The sequence below is a fragment of the Ochotona princeps genome, chromosome 1, assembly GCF_030435755.1.
Source record: "Ochotona princeps isolate mOchPri1 chromosome 1, mOchPri1.hap1, whole genome shotgun sequence".
NCBI classification, from domain to species: domain Eukaryota; kingdom Metazoa; phylum Chordata; class Mammalia; order Lagomorpha; family Ochotonidae; genus Ochotona; species Ochotona princeps.
In genome coordinates, this window is record NC_080832.1 from 97,747,549 (window position 1) to 97,770,056 (window position 22,508).

The window sequence follows — 22,508 nt, forward strand, 5'->3', positions numbered from 1 at the left end:
ATCGAGGATATGGCAGTCCACTAGGGCCTACAGAGGACATCTAGAGCAGAACAAATTTCCTCAATTACCCCAGCCAAGAATTGATAGCAACTGTCTGGGTGAATGGAGACTCTGGGGTAGACTGTGTAGCAGATGGATTTCCTCATCCTTGGATTGATGAGAACCACAACATTTCAGAACTAATGAAACCAGTTGAGTGGAACCCTTGGGGCAAGCCCACATCAGGGGCCCTGGGAAGGCTTTGGGTGGCAGTTCCCATCCCTGGGTACTGGGGAGGCAGGGAGGCAGGGAGGCAGGGTGTGGCTTCTTCCATAATTTCTCCCCTTCTCCCAGATACATGAGGAAGAAGAGGGAAGATTTGGAAACAACGGTCTTACCATGGTCAACTATGTAAACATCATTAAAAAATAAAATAAATTAGGTGCTAGATCTAGGGTTACTCACAGGATTACAAAATCAGTAGAGGTGTTTTCAAGATTGTAAGCTGTAGAAAGCTTTCTCTTTCACTTTAAAACAAATGCTGATCTCTGTGGCCAATGACCTACCCCTATTGTTATTATTTTATTCTGGCTGTCCTTTTCCATCTCTCTTCATTTGGTCTCCCTCTGGGTCAGATTCACAAGAAGAACAATTAGATGAGCCCTGCTAAATTGGGAGCACTTGCACTTTCCTTGGAGGGTGGGAGAGGAAAGCATAAATACACTTCTTCCCGGGTACCTTTTCTGTCCAATTCCTTCTACTCCACCCTTTGTATCTTAACTTCTGCAGCACAGGAAACCCCTGGATCATCTACAGCATTTCTGCCAGAAGTAGGAAAACATGAAATCACCATTCTGAGTCACATCCCAGAAGGAGTGAAAGTGTTACATTTCTCATGAATGTGGTTGTTTCAGTGTTTGCTCTGTGTCTGATTCTCTATCTTCTTCTATTCTCCCCATAATTTGGATTTTTATGGAAAACATAGTCATGACACTTGGAATTTTTGGCATTTGGAGGCTTGTAGTTGTTTTCCATGGAAAGGGAAAAAAATCTGGAGCAGACAGAAGACATACCTGACACTACCACCTCGTGTATATCCACATACACCCAAACTTGCAGGACTAAGAATATTAGTCCTGCTTTTATTTATTTTTTTCTTTGTTTGTTTTTCTTTCTATAGGATCCCTAAGTGGGACTGTGTATTTCTCAGAGTCCTTGGAGTTGGCTCAGTGCAAGCAGCCCCCAGTACACCACTCCCCTCTGGAGCATCACTGCCAGGTGCTCAACCAGCTGTGATTTGATCTAATGACAGTCCAACCCCACTCTTTTTGAAAAACTCCTCAGTATTTGAAGATAATATTCTGTTTTGTTTTTAAAGTTTTAAAATTTATTTGAAAGGCAGAATAACAGAGGAAGGGAGGCAGGAAGAGAGAAAAACAAAGCTTTGATTTACCAAATGGCTCCAAAATGGCCAGGGCTGGTCCTGGTCGAAGTCAGGATCCTGAAACTCCATCTGGGTTTCCCATTTGGATGATAGGGGCTCAAGCATATGGGCCCTCTCCCCTTGCCTTCCCAGGCACGTTAGCAAAGAGCTGGGCTGGAAGTAGAGCAGCTGAGATCCAAACCAGAACTCCGACATGGACAGTGGTGTTGCTTATGGGAGTTTAACCTGATGAACCACAACACTGGTCCTTGAAGATAATATTCTTGTTTTTGTAAATTTTCTCTTCTCTCAGATATCCTTATTTAACAGTTGTTGACAACCCATTTTACCTACTAAGAATGGAAGTTAGCAAGAACAACTTGTTGGAAAAAGAAGTAACCGAGTGTTAAAATCAAATCAAGTGGACATCTATTAAGAACTGTTAAGGATAGAGAACAGTGTGTGGGAGTACTAAGAACACAAAAAGCAGAAGTTACAGGGTTTTTTTTTTTCTAGTAAGCATTTACATCCCAGAAGTTCAGGTTAAGAGACTGAACTTTTGAAAATATGTAAAGTCAAAGCTTGTGCAAGTGGCTGCCCTACTTGACAGAAGGAAAGTTAGCTGTAGTTAATCACGCCAGGAAAGTGAAGTTTAGAGAAGGGAAAGTGGATGGGAGGAAATGGATGCTGTAGAAGAAGCTTGAAGAGTGAGTGGAATCTAAACAAGAAAAATAGCAATAGTCAGCCCAGGAAAAAAACAAAATATCCCAGAGAGGATGGAAGCTCAGAGACATGATGTTCTGTGGTGCAACGGTTCAGTGTTGAGTTTACCACATATGGAAGATTTGGGAAAGTAATCTGCTGTAACAGTAGGTTGGGGACACATGAGAAGAGGGCCAAGGCATAAGGAATATGGCATTTGATTTAGAAGCAAGAAAGAGATGAAAAGTCATCTTTCTGGGCTTGGATGTGCCATCCCATTGCACCACCCCAGACTTGGTTGTCAGTGTGATGATTTGGGGGGAAAGTACAGAAGCAAAAGTTGCTGATCCCTCCTTCCTGAATCACCTTGGTAGAAATAAGCTGAGGAGAAATTCTGGTGGGAGGAGATCAGGAAAATTCAACAGTGCTTGACAGATGTTCAGCTGGGCTTTCCCCAGGCACTACGCACTGGCTGCGCGTTGACTAATTCGATCCATTTTGGCAGGAAACAGTCTGGCTGTGAGTAAGTGAAAGCCTGCACAGAAACCTGCAGAGTTGCTGTGGGTGCCAGGATAGGCAGGGGGCTGCAGCTGAATGTTGACTCAGGGTGGCCTTTTCCCTGTCATTCTGTCCATCCACACGAAGGCCAGAGAACTTCCAGAATGTAGGGGCAGAGGGAGGGACTGAAGGTCTACGATGGAAAGCTTCTGGGTTTTTGTTTTCCTTTGAAGACTAGTAAATCTTAGTAAAGCTTAAATTAATAAAATGTCTTTGTTTATATTAATAAAATGTCTTTATTGAGAGACAGATCTTCCATTTGTTGGTTCACTCCTCAAATGGCCACAACGGCTGGAGCTAGGATGGTCTGAAGCCAGAGGACAGGAGTTATGGGCTTCTTTCAGGTCTCCCTCATGGGTGCAGGTGCCCCAGCACTTGGGCCACCCTCTGCTGCTTTCCCAGGTACATTAGCAGGGAGCTGGATTAGCAGTGGAGCAGCCAGGTCTCAAACCAGTATCACCACAGGCAGCAACTTTTCCTACTTAGTTGTTTTTTGTTTGTTTGTTTTCATCCTAGTAGCCTGTCAGGTATATTCTCATTTTCTCAGTTTCAAATAATGTAGCGCATCCAGTGAACCCCATCACACTTGCATGGAAAGTCCAGCACTTTCCCTAGTATTCCCTAATACAGCATGTCTCAGGCTTTCCTTTGTCATCAGTCACTTGGGCATCTTGTGAAAATGCAGTCTGTCAGTAGGCCTAGGGTGGGGCTGAGAGTCTTAGGTGTGAACAGGCTGAGTGCTGCTGGTTTCTGGATGAAACTCTGAGCAGCAGGATCCCCCAGGGAGATAGCACTCCCTTTCCAACATGTTCCAAAGTTTGGAGTTGTCCTCCCCCAACATCCTTTTGCTCTATGTGCACATCATAGGCCTGTTTTGAATACAAAGAACTGGAAATAAGGGAGAATTCCAGCCCCAAATCCATGACACTTCAAAGTTCCTTGACCTTATCAGCTGCTAGGATTAGAGCTGATTCAAACTTCTGAGACTACTATGTTTGACTTTTGCTCGGTCTCCACTCTGGAATAGACTTGACATTATATTTCCTTAAGGCCCAAGGCCAAGTTCCCTCCAAGGTAGGCAAGAAATGCTCTCTGGTCCCACCTGGACTTCACAGCTGTTCTGGGGTGTGTGTGTGTGTTTGTGTGTGATTGTGTTCTGCTTTTTTAGATAGAAATTATATATATTTTTTTCCCAAGCACAGTGACAAGTACAGAGTGGGTGTTTAATAAACAGTTCTTTTGTTAACAAGGAGATTAAAACTCAGAGTCGAAAACTTCCACGAGCCTGGAGACTAGACTCAGACTGTCATCCTGCCTTCAAATAAATACATTTTAAAAATTAAAAAAAATAGACTCAGAATCAAAGAATCCTTTACTCCATCTGGATCTTTCTCTGATTTCTTAAACCCTGTTTTATCCGGATCCTCACAGCACGTTAGAGAAACTCCTGGTCCAAACTCTCCCACTCCCCAGCCACTTTTCATCTTTCCTGGCTTTCGCTTCTGATCTGCTTTCCTCATCTCTGCCCACCCCTACTTGCCTTGAACTCATTTTTCAAATCAAAAGACCAGAAAGGGTATTCATTTGAGAAAGACAGAGAGAGGGTACACGCCTGATGGCTCACTTCCCAAACACCTGCAGCAGTGAGGTTGGACCAGTGCCTGGGCCAGACAGCGCCAAGAACCAAGACCTCAGTCTGAGTCTCCCACATGGGTGACAAATGCCAAAGTACTCCAACCAGCAGCTTCTGCTTTCCAACAACTTTTGCTTTTGTACATCCCCCGTAATAATCATAGACAACCAAGTTTGGGGATGGGTCAGGATGGCACATCTTGACCCAGAAAGATGACTTTGCAGTAACAGCTAGGGGGCATTGGGAGCTAAACCAGGACTCTAAGGTGTGCAGGTCTCTAAGTCGATGAAGTAAATGACTGTCCCAAGAAAGTATATTGAGAAAGAGAGAGAGAGAGAGAAGTTGCTGAGTGGAAGGAAAACAAGGACATCTGTATTTTTTATTCTTTAGTTATCAAAGCCACAAGTAATTCCTACTCTCAAAAGCATTAGTATGTGAAGATTCTGACACAGCATTCTCATCTGACAATCTTTATGTTTTAAAAGAAGGATTAAGGGCAGGCATCATGGCACAATAGGTTTTACCATAATTTGCAACACAAGCACCCTACACTACCAGTTAGAATCCCTGTTGTTCCTCTTTCCATCTGCTTTCTGCTAATGTGCCTGAGAGTGCTGCACAAGCTGGCCCAAGTACGCGTGCCCTTGGCACAAATATGAGAGAACCATATGGGGTTAAAGGCTCCTGGTTATACCTAGCCATCTCTGGGTGTTGCAACTATTTGAGGAAAGAACCAATGTCTCTCTCTTTCTCTGTCATGCTGCCTTTCAAATAACTAACTAATCAAATCTTTAAAAAAATATATAAAGGTTAGTTGCCACGGTTTATGATTTTGTGGAGATTCTGGAAAGTACAAAAGGGCTTTGAATATTTGACTCAAATAGGAAACCCTGAATTAGCAAGTTCTAAGAAATCTGAGCTTGAACTAATCTTTTTATTTAAAGGAGGAGGGGAGGATTGTGTGGGGTTTTGAGGGTCTGCAGTTTCTCAGTAATAGGTGATGTCAAGTTACCACATTTTTCTTTCTCTGACAGGGAACTGAGAGCTAGGGCTATGAAAGGGAATGGGGCTGCACTGATTCCGGGACTCTAAAGATGAGTAAATCATACATCTAATTACTTTGCATGACATGGCAGGCAAAGACTTTTGTGCTTGTGAGACAAAAGACCTGCAAGAAGTTTCAAGGTTGAGGACAAAAGCTATACTGTTCTGACACCGTTTTGATATAATGTTCTAAAGTTGTATTCAGAATGTTTGACTCTAACCTAAGTAAGTGTTCAGGATTTTCATGTCACTTAGATATAAGATGGATGTTAGAGTACATGCTAATTTTTATACTGAATAAGAGTGAATTGTGGTTTCCGTTTATATTTTCTTTCTTCACAACATTTAAAATTGAATGCATGTATGATTATATTGTTAAACTGGCTGTTTTAGTGAGCAATCAGAGCTCAGATAAACAGCAAGGATATACAGAAAAGAATGCTAGAACTTAAATATCTCTCTGTCGCTTCAGACCAGGATATGTGACAGTAACAAACACTCAATCTCAACAGTTAGCAGGGAGCGAGGATTATTTCTTGACTGTGCTTTCTCATCCAGTGTGGGTCAACAGGGAGTCCCAAAGACAGACTGATGGAGGCTCCACCCTCTACCAGGCTGTCATTTCCCGTATTTCCATACTCACCAAGACAAGTGAAGGAAGGTCATGGAGATCGACACATGGGTTTTAGGTTCTTTTGCCTGGAAATGATTCATTTCATAACCACCCAAATTTCACTGGCCAAAGCAGATCACCTAGGCAGCAGGCAAAGGCATACTATACTCTGTTCCTGGAAATGAAAAAAGAGAGCACTAGGTGCGCATTAGTCATATCTATCATCATCAACTTGTCACCAATTCCTTGATAGTGTACATACTATCTTCACTTCTTCCTCAAGGAAGAATACCCAAAAAACCTGTCCAAACAAAGCATTTCATTTTAGCTTAATGTGTGGGATTTAAAAAAAACTTTATTATTGTAAAAAAAACAGATTTCATGTATCTCACAGATACAATTCTAATTGTACTTCCTCCTGCCCTTCCTCTCTCCATCTCCATTCCATCCTTCCTTTCTCTTTGTTTTCTCTTTAATCTTTATAATAATATACTTTCAATTTACTGTTCACCAGATAATAAATGGAAAGGCCACTATCCAACAGGAATAAAGACAGAGCCTATAAACAATAATCAAATAATAAGATATCAGTTTTATCCTTATATATTATTCTGTATTCTACGTTAACTTCAACTTATCAGAGAAAACACATTATATTTATCTTTTGGGGACTGGGTTATGAGACACTATAGTTCATACATAAGGTCTAAGTTAAGTAGAACAGGAAACAATCAATACTTTCATTAAGAAAGAGAAAAATATTGGGGGTGCATAGGAATTGTTATCTGTAGCAATTCTGAAGCCCTGCTTGGCTGACATTGAACTTCATAGCCAGACTTTGGAATGTCCTTGTGTCAAGCCCTGGTTCTGATTTCTGGGAGGATCTTGTTTCCTTTTTTTGTTCCATGTGCCTGGCTCCATCTTAGGAAGTTTGAGACTTTTTTTTTCTCCTCCCAAGCAATCTTCTGGCTACATGTGAAATGATGTTGATGAAATATACCTTGTAAATGATGTTGATGAATATAACTTTTTTGAAGCTTAGTTCTTGCTCACAGACGACTGAGATACTGATGGTGATTGGTCTGTGATTACTTTTGAGAATTTCTAAAAAAAACTTAGCAAAATATTTATCTAAGTCTGTGTTTTTGGGGACGTAATTCCCAGAACAACTGCATTTCTTTGCTTTTTCATTCTGCTGATTTTCTCTCCTTCTCTTGTTTAAGTGATAGATTACTAAACCTAGTTATTTATTTGATTCTGATTCCTTTTATTCAATTAAAATAACTTATTAAATGCTTCATTTTGATTCTTACCAGTAGGAAATCAATTTGAAAGATTTTTGCTGGATGTTTCTTTTTCAATGTTTTGCCTTTTAGAGACTGAGAATAGTTTAGTGTGTGTGTGTGTTTAAATATTTACTTGTTCATTCATTCATTCATTTATTCATTTATACTTGAAAGGCAGAATCATATGTGAAGAGAGACTAGAGATCTTCCACCCACTGGCTCACTCTTTAGCTTATGGTTTCACTGCCATCACGACTTCGCACCTGGCCACTATTACAATGCCACTATTTTAGTTTTTGTTGTAGTAACACCTTACTTCCAGGCTTCCACTTCTATATCTTCAGATATACTCTTACCTATGGCAGCATAGTAGATTTGATTCATCTATTTTTAAATGAAGATGAACCCTCTTGAAAATTAGATTTACAAAACTAAATATGTTCATTTATACATTAGAATCACTAATAATCTCATGCTAATATCCTACTGTTTAATACATGTGTATTCACTTTCTTTCCAAGGTTAGATTTTTGAGCAGGCTTTAACCTTTAATAGTAGCCCCCAAAATATTTAGGATGACTTGAAGCACATAGAATAAAAGGTCTTGTTGACTTGGGTACTCCATCAGCTATACTATTTTGGCACATATAAGACTGTGGAATTTCTTCCTGGAACAGGGTCTTCTGACGTTTTGTCTGGGAAACCCTTGGCATTGAGTGTAGTGCTACCTCACTCCCAGCGTGTTGTATTGAATGACAACTCCAGCACACTGTTGAAACTCTCACAGTGGCTGACAGCCTGGATCAAAATGGTGCAGAGCAGGTTAGTGAAGGACTTTCACTGTAGTCAGCTAGGTGCTCATTGTGTATTCATTACCATGTCCCCAGTATCAGTACATGATTTGTACTACAGCAGGTGTTCCATACATATCAGATGAAATATGATCAGTTACCACTTGACATCCTGATAATATCCTGGTGTATAAGTGTGGTGTTTTGTTTTTATTTTTTTGTTTTGTTTTGTGGTGGTGGTGAGGAGAGATAGTGTAGAAAACTTTATGACCACTGATGTAAAGGCAATATTGTAGTATTGCTTCCCTCCATAAATACAGTGCCATTTCATTCCTCCCTGAAACCCAGAGAAACAGGGAAGAATTAGTGGGATAAATTAGTTACTCTTAGTTCAAAGTTATTGGCTTGTTCCTTCCTTCAAGAGATCTGATATGTAATTTAGAAATGCTTCTGAATGAATAAGAAATTGTTAATAAAAGGGAGTCCCTCAACGCATTTTATTTAGTCCACATTTGAAGATTTATTGTGTGTTTTGCTTTGGAAGGATGAATAATTTAAGCAAAGCTGAAAACATGGTCCTTGATTTCATACAGCTGGTTACCTTCACTTTGTATATGGAAATCCATTATCTGGTGAGGCCTTGAGACTATAAGATGTTAGCATAATTAGTCTGGCCCAAATGGGTTTGCTAGAGAATTTGAGTCTGCATTTGTACAGAAAATACACAGTTATAATTTAATTGTATAGTTGTGTATACAATTTTCTCCATATATGTATGTATGTATATATATATACACACATATATATATACACACACACATATATATATACATACATACATAAATACATAAGAAAGAGGTTGGCAAAGTTTATTTGCGGGTTGCTAAAATTACTCCAGAACCGAGAAGTTCTTAGAAAACAATTCTAAAACACGTAAGCCAGTGTAAGACTAAATACCAGGAGCTGAGAAATGAGAAAGCAATAATTCCTGAGAGGATGATCTGAAAACATAATTTTGTAGGAGTTAAAATTTCTAAGAAAGGTACAGAGAAGATCACAGACAAGGAGAGGAACAATGTGAATAAGAAGCCTATGACCACAGAATTTTGAGTAGTGTTTGCCTGCTAATGAACTCTAGTACAACCTATTCTGTGTTTTCTTCTGTTAAAATGGAGGGAGGTGTTCTTTAAACATGTTGTGATAGAGGAAGATGACTTTGTTCTGTAGAGTGCATCTTGATTTTTGAAAAGAGCATACATCTGATCTTAATGGAGGTTTTGTAAAAAGTTAGTTACATTTTTCTGGTGGGGTGGGGAGGAGGTGGTGGTTGAGTATCCCTAGGGTGTGATTCTGGATATATAGCCTGTACTTAATAAATGTTTACTAACCTAAACTGAACTGAGACAAATGAATTTTGTGCAGACCGTTTAAAATTATACGCAAGAGCAGCTAAATTGCTAATTCATTTTGGTTAAAAAATATTCTCGAGCAGATATAGAGAAAGTAATGGCCATTGATATGCCTGAATAATGATTATTTGCTAAGTCTTAGTGGGAGAGTAATTGTAGGCTTAAAAAAAGTTATGCATGGAGACTATAAAGCTTCCTGGGGAAAGAACTCCGAGTTTCTCACTGATGCCATTCATTTCTTTGGTTTTTATTTATTTATTTTTTTTTTGGTAAAACGCATCTAAAAATAAGTCTCCAGTTTAATACCAAGGCTCCCATAAGGATGACATATCTGCCATTTAAATCATGGTTCACATTGCATGACTAGAAAGTAGAGCATTTGGTGCGTGACAATTTGTGGAAGAACACAAAAGATCATGACAATAATTTGTGACTTGGTTCATTCATATAGTGAATTAGTAAAGAATTTTGCTACTATTTAGTGCAATGCGAGGGGAGTGGGGGTAAGAGGAAAGGAAGATTGGGTCACTTTTCCGTCATCCCCGCCTAAGATCCTCCTATGCTTCCCCTTCAGGAAGTGGACTAGAAAAAAAAAAGGTCTGCATTCATTAACCACAACTTAAAGACAGTAAGCAGGTCAATTGAAATGAGGACAGTGATTGCTATAAAACCAACAGGTACTTGTCATTGACACAGACACACAGACACATGCACAAAGAGAGCTCTCTGCATCAGGCAAGCAACCAGAGCAGAATGACAGTGAAGATGCTGAAGGACACAGCCCTGGTGAGTAGTTCAATTTTGATTTCAAGCCAAACACCTAGGATTTCAGAAGAGCATATTTCTAAAGGATTGGCTTGACTTGGATCTTGTGGGGAAAAGTATGATTAGAAAAATGATAATGAGGCATATGACGCAGCTCCTTGTCTGGTAGTTAGGGCAGGTGCTATTAGCAGGTGCAGGCCTGGGGATCTCAGGCACTTGGCATGGCCATCCATTAGAAAGATAGATTGACCTAAAACTCTTACCTCGTGGTATGAGCCTAGCTTATTCTTTAGGAGATAGTATGTTTTTACTCATTTTGCAAGACATGAAATTTAAAGGAGCTTACATTTCATAAAAGATAACTGACATGCAGGAATGGAAATGCTTTTGTGTTGATTTGTTACTTTACAGATCTTAGAAAATGTAATGAAGCATAATATTTAAAATGAAGTACAATATTTAGAATATAGGTTTAGGAATCAGACAAACCTGGCTTCCCTGCTTGCTCATTTTGGATTTCTCTGCCTCAATTGTATAGTGGGAACAATAATGGAATCTTCTCATGGCATTTTTCACAGATTCATAATAGTACATATCGCAATTAGTACAGGTGCAAATGTTCAGATGATCTTTTAGCTGGGCTCACATCAGAACAAGATGCAACTTGAGACCAAGAAGGTGGTTATCCTGTTGCTATGCACCCCTTTAGCTGACACCTTCCCTTGCCTCTGTTTCCTATTGTACTAAATGAAAGCAATGCTTATACATCTGCCTTATATTGGTATATAAAAATTCAAGTCTATTAAATGCTATGAACTTTTCTAAAACACTACTCAGATGATTTTAAAAAAGATTTATTTTTCTTTCTATTGGAAAGTCAGATTTACAGAGAGGAGAGACAGAGAGAAAGATCTTTCATCTGCTGGTTCACTCCCCAACTGGCCAAAATGGCCTCATCTGAGCTGATCTGAAGCCAGGAGACAGGAGCTTCTTTAGGGTCTCCCAAGCAGGTGCCAGATCCCAAGACCTTGGGTTGTCCTGGACTGCTTTTCCAAGCCACAAGCAGGGAGCTGGATGGGAAGTGGGGCAGCCGGGATTAGAACTGGTTCTCATATGGGATCCCAGGTGCATACAAGGTGAGGACTTTAGCCACTAGGCTACTGTGCAGGGCTCATATTCAGATGATTCCTAAAAGCAAGAACTGCTTCAGTACAGCCCCTGCCATGTATTGTATAACCACTTTTGTTAACCATTTCAGAGTCAAGGCTTCATGGAGCAGACTAGAGGATGTGTAGACATAATCTTATTTCCTGATAAAGGGCCATGTGACCAACATGCAATTCTGGTAGAGCTGCCACCCCAGTTCAAACATTTGACTGCTTTCATGTGACAAAGCTAAACTAATGCTGTTAATCATAATCACCTCCAATGAATATAGCACTGACCAGGACACCTAGATGGAGCAGTCACCTGGGACAATGGCACTAATAGGTTGATGAGCCCAAACAACTTATTGATTGCATTTAACTTGGATAATTACTGCTAGTTCTGCCTACCCCCTAAGGCAGAGAATTAGTGTTTATAGAGATGTATAGGTGTTTTCTAAAATACTCTCATAATGAGTCTGATTTCATTATGATTGCAACCATGAATTCATAATGAGGTGATTTCAAAGGGTTTGTGGAAAAATGAGGTGAAAACATGTCTATTTTGCTGCATTTTTGTAATTCAGATAGTTTTTTCATAATTTAATTTTTCCATGATTTTTTGACCAAAATTAAAAAACTCTGTTCTTTGCATACTCTATAATATTAACTCCCACAAGATCCCACCTATGTAGTTATTTTGAAAAATTGTGCACCAAAATGAACATCTTTTAATTCAATTTTCCGTGAACCTTTTGAAGTACCTTCATATAAATATAACGGCCTGTTAAAAGCATGGCATAATTATTACTAAATTATATAACTCTAATATAAGTGACTTTAAAATTTTAAAAGTGAAAGTTAAAAATGATCGAATGAATATCATACAAAAAGAAAGGTTGACTTCAGAAAATCAAGGAAGCTATCTAGGGGCCCTGTTATCTCAGTTGGTTAGGTTGTGTGATGGTAAATCTCCTGTCTGTCTCATCTGCTGTCTTATCTCATATGGTTAACTTCATAATTGCCACCTGTATTGAATAGTTGATACATGCTGCCATAGCTTTTTATGTTCTCCATGGAACATCTCATGGAATTGTCACATTTTCTGGTGGAGGAAACTGAATCACAGCTTGTGAGAGTCCTCAACAGACCATGGACACGTGCCTCTGCAGCCTATGCCCTGAGCCATGCTACTACAGAGGCGAAACATTAGTTGTGGGATAAATCAAAGAATGATGATGCAGCTGAAAGTAGATGACTGCTGATTATCTGAAGGCCAATCAGTTTCATCTGGATTATCTAGGCCCCTCTTGTTTTCAATCTCTTATTTGTATCAGCTGCTAAATTTAAGAAGCAATATCATGACTTTTTTGTTTACTCTGATCATTCCTTGTTACTAATATCTACATTATATCAAAAGAAGACAGCCTTTTAAATCAGTTTGTCTAATCAAAGATGTGAACCTGAACAACATTGTTCCCAGAGTGTCAGCTCTTGTTCTGTATCATCAAGAGCTTTGTTCGTATGCAGGGAGCGTCAGTAGTGATGGTGTGGAGTGAGCAAGGCTTGATCAAGACTAAGGGAAAGCAGTCAGGTTTCTATCTCATCTTTTAGTTAGGTCTTCACAGAGCACTTTCATTCTTTGTGCATTCCTGAAACACCAGGCAAACTGATGCCTTGATGTAAGTACTACACACACACGCACACACACACACACACACACACACACACACACGCGTGTGTATATATTTCCCCTCAGTGTTGTGATGTAAAAAGCTAAACTGCCACTTGTAATGCCAGCATCCCATATGGCAGCTAGTTTGAGTTCTGGCTGCTCTACTTCCAATACAGGTCACAGATAATGTCCGTGGGAAAGCAGCAGAAGATGGCCCAAGTCCTTGGGTGCATACATCCCTATGGGAGATGTGGATAAAGTCCTGGTTCCTGGTTTTGGCCTGGCCCAGCCCTTCTCTGCCCTGGCCATTGCGGCCATTGGGGGAATGAATCAGCAGGTGGAAGTTCTTTGTCACTCTCTCTCTTTGTAACTCTTTAGAGAAAAAAAAAATAAAGATCTTTAAATTTTTTTCCAGAGCTAAAGAGAAATAGTTTCCATATTTGTTGTGCATCGTTAGTGCCCCTGCTTCTTTCAATTAGTACAGATAATTAGACTTTTGCTATAGTTGGTTTTGCATGTTTTCCTTAATGCATTCAACTTAACTATATTGCTCAATTTAACTGTATTCTTTTGCTCATTCACTCACTCACTGACGCATTCATTCAGAAAGTATTTATGGAATACTTGCACTTTGCATGTTCTCCCATAAGAACTTGGAATCTAATAGGTATAGATCTGACTTAAACTCAAACAATACATTTTCAGACAATGTTTAAGGGAAATAAACAAACTTCTGATTGAACAACTTTAGGGAAGTCTTTTTATTTTTTAAAGATTTGTTTATTTTTGTTGGAAAGCCAGATATACAGAGAGGAGGAAACTTAGAGAGCAAGATCTTCTGTCTGCTGATTCACTCCCCAAGCAGCTTCAATGGCCAGAGCTGTGCTGATCTGAAGTCAGGAGCTCGGAGCCTCTTTTGGTTCTCCCATGCAGGTGCAGGATCTTAAGGCTTTGGGCCGTCCTGGACTGCTTTCCCAAGCTACAAGCAGGGAGCTGGATGGGAAGCAGGACAGCTGGCACAGAATCTGTGACCATATGGGATCCTGGTGTGTACAGGGCGAGGACTTCAGCTTCTAGACTACGGCGCTGGGCCCAAGGAAGATTCTTAGAGGAAATCACATCTGAGTAACCCTTAATGGAGGGTAGAATTTAGACAGACAAAGGTGGGGCAGTATATTTTAGATGGAAGGATAGCTGTAAGGCTGGATGTTAAGGAAGATTTGTGGAATATGACAAGAGCTTTCATTTATTAAATTTCTGTTTTACAAATTTAATATTTTAATAGAAATTTACATCTTCAGAAAGGAATGATTCTTCACATAGAACAACTCATCTAATCTTGTTAATTTTGTTATAAGATGTTATTCTTCAGTTAGAAAGAAAGGAAACCAGCAAGGAATCCAGGGCAAGTCCTAGACCCTGACATCTTCCTGTCCTCTTAGAGCAGAAGATGTTTTTGGAGACATCTTCTGTGCTCTTACACTATGGAGGGCTTCAATCATCAAAGTAATGTTTTTAATTTTCAGTTTAACACCCTGACATCCTCAGGTATGACCATTTCCACTGGTGGGTGAGGACCTAGAGACTGGAAAGAAGCCCCAGTCCTATCCAAGAACCAGAAGTTTTTGACTTAGCAAGAGTGAGACTCTTATCACTAAATGGCTCCTGTTTCTAACCAGCTGCAATGTCTTCTGTTTTCCAGGTCAAATCTCTTCTGCTCTTGATGTTGGGGTTCACTCTCCTGAGGGAGGGGGCGGCTTGGAAAAAGCCTAAAGCAGGACACGGCACCCTTCCAAAACCGGGGAATTGTCCCCCTTTGGAAAACAATAGTGTGAGGGTTGACATTCGCATCCTCAGTCAAAAACAGGGAGTTCCCATCACACATGACTTCCAGAATCGCTCCATCTCCCCATGGGATTACAAGTAAGTGCAAGAAAAATTGATTTTCAAAGTATTTCAAAAGAATATGTTAATCTATTTCATAGAGTAGAAAATTTAGAATAAACAGAAATCCCAATTTTTCCTGAGTGCACACATTTTCCTGGCTGTTTTAGGCTAGGTCTACTACCTAGGTGGGTCACAATGCAAAGATTTTACTTCCACATTTTCTACTCTCTTCCCTGCTTCACACACGTCTGGGTAAAAGTTGCACTTTCTGTGCTGAAAGCAGATGGGGAAGAGGGAGGAGTCAGAGGACGGGTTCTATAAAGCATCCTGCAAGATGCTCTCTTCATGAAGGTAAGCACGAATCTGGAAAGTCTAAGGGTAGGGAGAGCCATCAAATCAGACATTTTGCTCCAAGGAACAAGGGTTGAGGATGCAGCAGATAAGAAAGGCTAAACCAGGAAGTGGATATTGGGTAGGAATTTTCAGGATGGAGTCTCATAATTTTGTCTTAAGGTAGAGGCTCTTGGCACACCAAGCACCCACTTATCTTCTTTATATATAAGCATAATTAGAGGTGCTCCTGGGATTACTGTACAGCTTCCCCCCACAAGGGAAGTGTAAATAGTGGCAAGCTGGCTGGATTGATTTTGCTGTCTTTGTGCCTCTGGTTGGAGAGCTATTGAGAGAGAAGTTTAATTTTTATTTATTTGTGGCAGTGGGAAAAGAAAAGGGAGAATAGAGTCAGAAGCCAGGAACTCCATTTAATTCTCCCATGTGAATGGCAGGGACCCAGGTCCTTGATCCACCACCTGCTGTCTTCGAGGGTGCACATTAAGCAGGAAGTTGGAGAGAAGTGGAGAAGCCAGGACTCAATCCACGACTCAATGGTGATATGGGTTTCTGGAGTCCCAAGTGGTGGGACTCTGCATTCAACATCAGCCTTGAGAGAGAAAGCGAGAGAAGGCACTGATGTACATGTCTCTGGGTCTTTAGTTTTCCTTTCCAAGTAGCAATCTTAGCAATCTTGTGGATTGTGTATTGGGAGAGCCATTAGTGATATTTGATCTCTGGTGAAGGATGAACAATAACTATAATAATAATGCAAATAAACATAAGCTAGAAAATCTAATGTCAATAGAATGTTTAGCTAACACAGTGGGCCATTTTTAATGTACATTTGGATCACCAAGTGTTCTCAACCATTCCATGAGGCAAATGGTATCTGAGAGTCCACACTTGATAGCTGAGGAAACTCAGAGAGTTTAGCAAATGCCAGTGGGCTGTGTATGAGTCCAAAAGTGTCTGGCTCAAATCCTGAGACACAGTCTGTGTTATCCTGATCACACCTACCTGTCTGCCTGTCAGGCTGTGTCCAGTGCGGCAGGCTCCCTTCCTTTGTTGGTGGTCTTCAGCTGGCCTCACCCTTCTGCCTTGGCTTGCTCCTGCAGCATCACCCGGGACCCCCACCGCTTCCCTTCGGAGATCGCAGAGGCCCGCTGCAGGTACTCAGGCTGCATTAATGCCCAGGGGGAGGAAGACAACTCCATGAACTCCGTGCCCATCCAGCAAGAGTTCCTGGTCCTCCGGAGGGAGCCTCAGGGCTGCTCTCATTCCTTCCGGCTGGAGAAGGTGCGGGTGACAGTTGGATGCACCTGCGTCACGCCCATCGTCCGCTACGCTTCCTGAGAGCTGCCACCAATTCAGCTGGAGACATGGCGGGAGTGCACAACTCATCCCACTTCCCGACCATGAGTCTTGTTCAATACCCAACGCCTCCCATTCCTAACACTTCCTAGGACTTCCAATTAGACCCAAATGAAATTCTGAGTTTTATATTAGTTATGGATTGATTATTGCTTGGGGTGTTTCAGACTTAAGAGATTCTTAAGTCCCAACCCCTGAAAATAGATGGTTCTTGATCCATTCACTCAATGAATGCAGTTATATGATGACCGCCTTCTAGTCACCCAATCCCGCTGACTCAGTGTCAGTCTCCAAGAGCTCTTCTGGTAACACTGACATGCTTCATGTCCATGGAAATCAGAAAATACAGTCAAAGTGTATGTCTGTATTGAGGGTCTGTGCAGGGTAGGTTGGGATGGCAAGGATGAGGATTTAGCACATAGGTCCACCAAGCACTTGTTAAATATAAAGGATGATCAGAACTACTAGACACTTATATATAAATGGAAATTGTCATTATATTTATGACCTAAAGATTATATAAAATATCCAAATATAAATTAATATATTCAGCACTAGCATAATAAAATATTAAATAATTACAAATACTTTGGATGTGTTTCTGAATTCATAGGTTTTATGGCCCTAACGATGTTGATATTTTATGTACCTGTCTTTTGCTTCTCATATTTCATATTTTCTCATTAGAACTCTAATGACAGAGTTGTTTTATCACAAATACTACTTGAGGGTTGTTTTTAAAGAAAATTAAAAAAAATGGTGCAAATAAAACTCAGGTTCTCAGGTTCCCTGGTAATCCTCCACTGCTTCATCAACCTGCCTGTATTATTTACAGAGCAACCATTTATGGGAATAGTGTGAGCCATAGGAGATACAAAGGTAAAAAATGTACCTGGAAGGCTTCCACATAGCTATCAGCAACCTATGGAGCACCTCACGAATACTGACTGGAGTGGACACTGTGCATCTTTTCCATTCTGACTTCTGGGCTTCTTGTGGGTCACTGGTTGTACTCTATCCATTCCTTTTGTTTCTTGGGAGCACATGAGCTTCTGGGTTTTGCTCTTTCTGCCCCTCTGGGGAAATTCTTGTCCAGATGGGACACACCAAGTCTTCTCCTTTATTACTCAGAGGGCTATGCTGCTGCCTTTCTGATAACAGAGAAAAAGAGGAAAATAAGTTTTCACTTACACCTGGGACTTACCCAGAAGCTGGTGGGTGCCGGAAACCTGGCTCTCATGTCTAACTCTTTAATTCACTCTCTTGGTGAGTGTGGGAATAAGATGGGTTGGAGATCCTATCAGCGTCAGCTGGAATTGGGGGTGGGCCCAACTGGGCCAGGCCAGGCTATCACATCCATTGGCGAGTCATGCCAGACAGAGCCCCAGCACCCAACCAGTAACGTGAGACGCGGGGGTGGGGGCAAAGCCAGTAGGGGAAATGTTGAGGGCTCCCCTGCTGGACTGCCACTCCCATTGGAGAGCTTGAGTTGAGATGGAGGCAGACCAGACCAGGCAGGGCTACAACACCTGTGGGCCTCATGTGAGCTGGATCAGGGAAAAGCCAGGCTGGACTGACTGTTCCTACTGGTATAAGCATAAATTAGAGTGGGTGAGGGTTGGTTGGGCTTTGCCATAGCATCAGCTGGCAGATGCTGGCACTGGGGGGCTAATTCTGTCAAGTTAAACTTCAGAACCACCTGGAGAGTACATGATCCAGGAATAGGAATGGACCCAGTAGGGAAAAATGGGCACTTCCCTCTTAGGCTACCACTCCCACTGGAAAGCATGAAAACCAGGTCTGGGGCAGGAGTACCTAGACAGAGTGGCACCCACCGGCATGTATGTGAGCTGGATAGTGGGGCTGGTTGGGTTGAAATAGGCTTCAATGCCCAGTGACATGTATAAGAGCTAAATGGGATATGGGACAGACTGAACCAGTCTGTTGTAGATACTAGCAAGCATGGGAATCAGGGTAGGTGGTGGGCCTGGTGGGGATTATTGGGAGTCGCCCCAACTAGGTTGCAGCTTCTACTGGTTTGCATGAGGGCAGAGTGTGAAGTGGACAGAATCAGGCTTGACTGCAACACCCATTGGTTTGTATGGAAGACAGGACTGGAAACAGAACTGACCAAGCAATTGAAACCACCAGCATATGCCTAAGCTGATTGGGGTGATGGACTGTGCCAAACCCTGTACTGGCAAGCACACACAAGAACCAGGTCTGGGGATCACCCCAAACGAAATTTCTTTTGGGATCCCTCCAGTTGAACAGCTGATCTCAGAACCCCAACAATGAAGAGACTATGTCAGTCTGTGGATTCTGAAGAGATTTCATCATGCTTAGAATGGCGAGATTGGCAACAATTCAGAACTGTTGAACTATCAAAACTGCTTGAGCAGGACCCTCAGATCATGCCTCACATTGGGGAACTGGGTGGATGGGAGGCTGGCTGGTGCTTCTCCTTTTATCTCTCCCCTTACCTCAGATACAGAAAAAAAATAATATTAATGTGGAAACAATGGTCTTACCCACTTTCCTGTAGTCCTTGAACCTTTGTGCCCTAATCAACTATGTACAGATTATCAAAATAAAAGAATTTGAAAAAGGAATAGCTTCATGAAAGGTTGAAAAAAATGGAATCGGAGAGAGCGACCCTTCTTGTATTTATTCTGGAATATTTTGAATAATGTATACAATATTGGCTTTTGTACTTAAAATGTTTGGGTTTTTGACACCTAAACAAATCTTTCTGTCATAGCTATCAGCTCTGAAAGTTTTTTTTTTATCTCATGTTTGTTTTGAAGCTCAAATTTGTTCAGTCAATCTTCTTGTCAGTTCATTTTGGTAGTCATATCAAAAAATGCCTTATCTGAGTAGTAAGAATAATATATAGAGAAAGAAAATGATACGGGGAAACATTGCAGCCCTGGCATTCAAGATATTCTTCTAATTACACGTTGCAAAAATAATTTTAAGTCAATGTGTCAAAGACTGTGATAAGTGTACAAAAAGATGATATGCAGAGAATGCCAGCTTACTAGAAAATTTTAGGAGAGTATATTTGCATTGATATGAATGTGAGTTAATCTGAAAGAAGATGAAGGAGAAGCATTCTTATAAAAGGGAGTAGCATAAACAAAGGCAAGAGGCAAAAAAGAAGGCTGCTACGTCAGAGGAACAAAGTAGTCCCATGTGCTTGGGTTAGTGTGGGGCAGGGCACATGGGACAGAGTAAGGAACATATAGCAAATATTTATGGAATGAATGAATAAAGGAATTAACGTGCCTATGTGCAATGAACAGCAGGCAAATGGGCCATTTGTGGATGGGTTTCTACGCTCTATTACAAGAACATAGCCATATTTCACAAGATAAACTTGGTGACAGTACACAAAAGGGATTGGAAGTCTGGAGGCCAGTCAAAAATTGCAGAGGGCAGTTTTCCTCAAAAGTAGATTCACATGTCTAGAGTTGAAAAGATCCCTACAGAGCATTTGACGTGCTTTCACATATGCAATTGAGAAGAATTAGGTGACTTGCTCAAGATGAATGGGGCAGTTCATGACAGAAACAGGCTCATGGGCTTCAAGTTCATGGCTTTTCATATCAGTTTTATAGCAACATTATAGGCAACCAATGAAGACCTAGTCCTACTATTTCTCCATGTGGCCAAGGACTATCCCTGAGAGAGGATACAGAGACACTTCCACATCCCTCATCTCCAAATGCTTGGTACAGCATGCCTCTCAAGTGGCCTGAGTCACAGTGGCTTCCAGTGAGGGATGGCTTTCATTCAGAAAACTGCATGGCCTTTTCTGCTCACCAGATGGCGCACTGCACCTCTATGTTCCTAGGTTCCTCAGTTCCGGGGTCCAAGGAAATAAATGTACACTTCTTGCTGGAGGAATCTGTTTTCATTTGCAAAGTGAGACGTGGCTGAGGCAGACTGTTTTTTTTTTTTTTCTTTTTCAGTTTCATGCTCAGCTGTCTGGGACTTGATGTCTCTCATTTTGCCTTTGGGAGAAATGTTTCATGTTGAACAGTTCAGGCGTTCAAGTACAATGTTATCATTGCAAAGTAATAGATACATATTTTTAAAGATTTATTTATTTTTATTGGAAAGTCAGATTTACAGGGAGAAGGAGAGACAGGGAGAAAGATCTTCCATCCACGGCTCATTTACCAACTGGCCACAACAGCCTGAGCTGAGCAGATCCGAAGCTGGGAGCTGCTTCTGGGTCTCCCATGCGGGTGAAGGGTTTGCGCTGTCCTTGACTGCTTTTCCAGGACACAACCAGGGAGCTGGAAGGGAAGTGGAATGATAGGGACACAAACCAGCACCTTTATGGGATCCTGGGTACGTGCAAGGCAAGGACTTTAGCCACAAGGCTACCGTGTCAGACCAGGCACACTGTGTCTTGGTTTTGATTTTAAGAATTTTTCTTCATAATGAAGAAGAAAGTATTTTAACATTAAGATTTCAAAATGCTCATGATTTGAACGTTAATATCTTATTGCCTACAAAATGCTTTGTGGGGAGTGGGGTGCCGAAGCCGTTTCTGGGATTGGGAGGGGCCACCGCAAGATGGCGGCTGGCTCAGGGCCAGGAGGCGGAGTTGGTCTCGCCAGCAGGTAAGCAGTAAGTCACAGGGATAGGCTGATGCCCTAGCTGCGATTATGTCATTGCTACTGGCCTATCAGGTAGCGCCAAGTGGACCCACAGGGAGAAGTGATTGGTGGAGAACGGTATAAAAGCAGCCGGTAAAAGCTAAGGAGGGGGACGACGAGGAGAAAGATGAAGAGAAGAACCACAGACGGAACAGGAAGAACAGGCCAGCAGAGAAGGGAGAGGGGCTAAGATCTTCGGGTGGAAGAACTAAGGCGTATGGGGAGGAAAAGCGGCAGAGAGGGGCACAAAAGCGGTACAGAAGCAATAAGACCTACGTACGGGGACAAGAATGGGGAAAAGCGGCAGAGAGGAGTACAAAAGCAGTACGGAGAGAAGTACAGGGACAAGAACGGAGAAATGCAGCAGAAAGTACGGGGACAAGAACGGAGAAGAGCAGCAGAGAGAGAGAGAAGAAAAGGAGAGAGGGCTAAAGGAGAAAGAGGTATAAACACAGTCGCTTTGGCAGTGAGGGGTCCGGTTGCGGTTCCGGCTTTTCCCAGACCTTCAAGAGTGTGCCTCGTTATTTAGTGTCGCTGCTGGTCAGTGACAATACTTATTCCTCCTTTTGGATTGTGAATGTATCATATTACTTTGAACACTGGGGCCAGATGCCAAGTTAATATGGCAACTTTGGAACTTCCTAGTTGTTCCTATTACTAACCATTGTAGGCAAATCACCTAAACTCTTTTCTTCCTTTTTTTGAAATACAAAATGGGAGTAATTTTATTTACTTCATAGAGTTGTTGAGTTGCTAGAACAAGAAAACACTTTTATATACAAGGCACTTTGAACAGCACCTTTCACAGTGAGTGTATTTTTCCATGTATTATTTAAAAAGAAGGATTATCCATTTTCCACACAAAATGTTATTTTTAATATTTTATCATTTCTTTTGCTTATAGGGCTCCCAGGTAGAACCTTCATAATGCTACAACTCTAACATAAAGGCAATTTGTATTTGGAAATTTGTAAAAAGATTTATTTACTTTTAATTGAAAGGCAAATTTACAGAGAAAGAAGGAGAAAGCGAGCGATCTCCATCTGCTGGTTCACTCCCCACATGGCTACAATAGCCAGAGCTGGGCCAATCTAGAGCCAGGAGCTTGGGTCTCCCATGCAGTTATAGGAATCCAAGGCTTTGGGCCATCCTTCATTGCTTTCCCAGGTACATTAGCAGGGTGCTAGATGCAAAGTGCAGCAGCTGGGACTCAAATCAGCATCC

At 41.3% G+C, this 22,508-nt stretch overlaps 1 protein-coding gene across 1 annotated transcript; it reads left to right on the forward strand.

Annotated features, from left to right (window-relative positions):
- The first annotated feature begins 14,745 nt into the window (after positions 1 to 14,745).
- Positions 14,746 to 16,780, forward strand: IL17F (interleukin 17F). The gene is made up of 2 exons (XM_004590544.2): positions 14,746 to 14,946; positions 16,359 to 16,780. Exons 1-2 carry the CDS (start codon positions 14,747 to 14,749, stop codon positions 16,594 to 16,596), a joined length of 438 nt encoding a protein of 145 aa, XP_004590601.2. The 5' UTR covers position 14,746; the 3' UTR covers positions 16,597 to 16,780.
- The last annotated feature ends 5,728 nt before the right edge of the window (positions 16,781 to 22,508 follow it).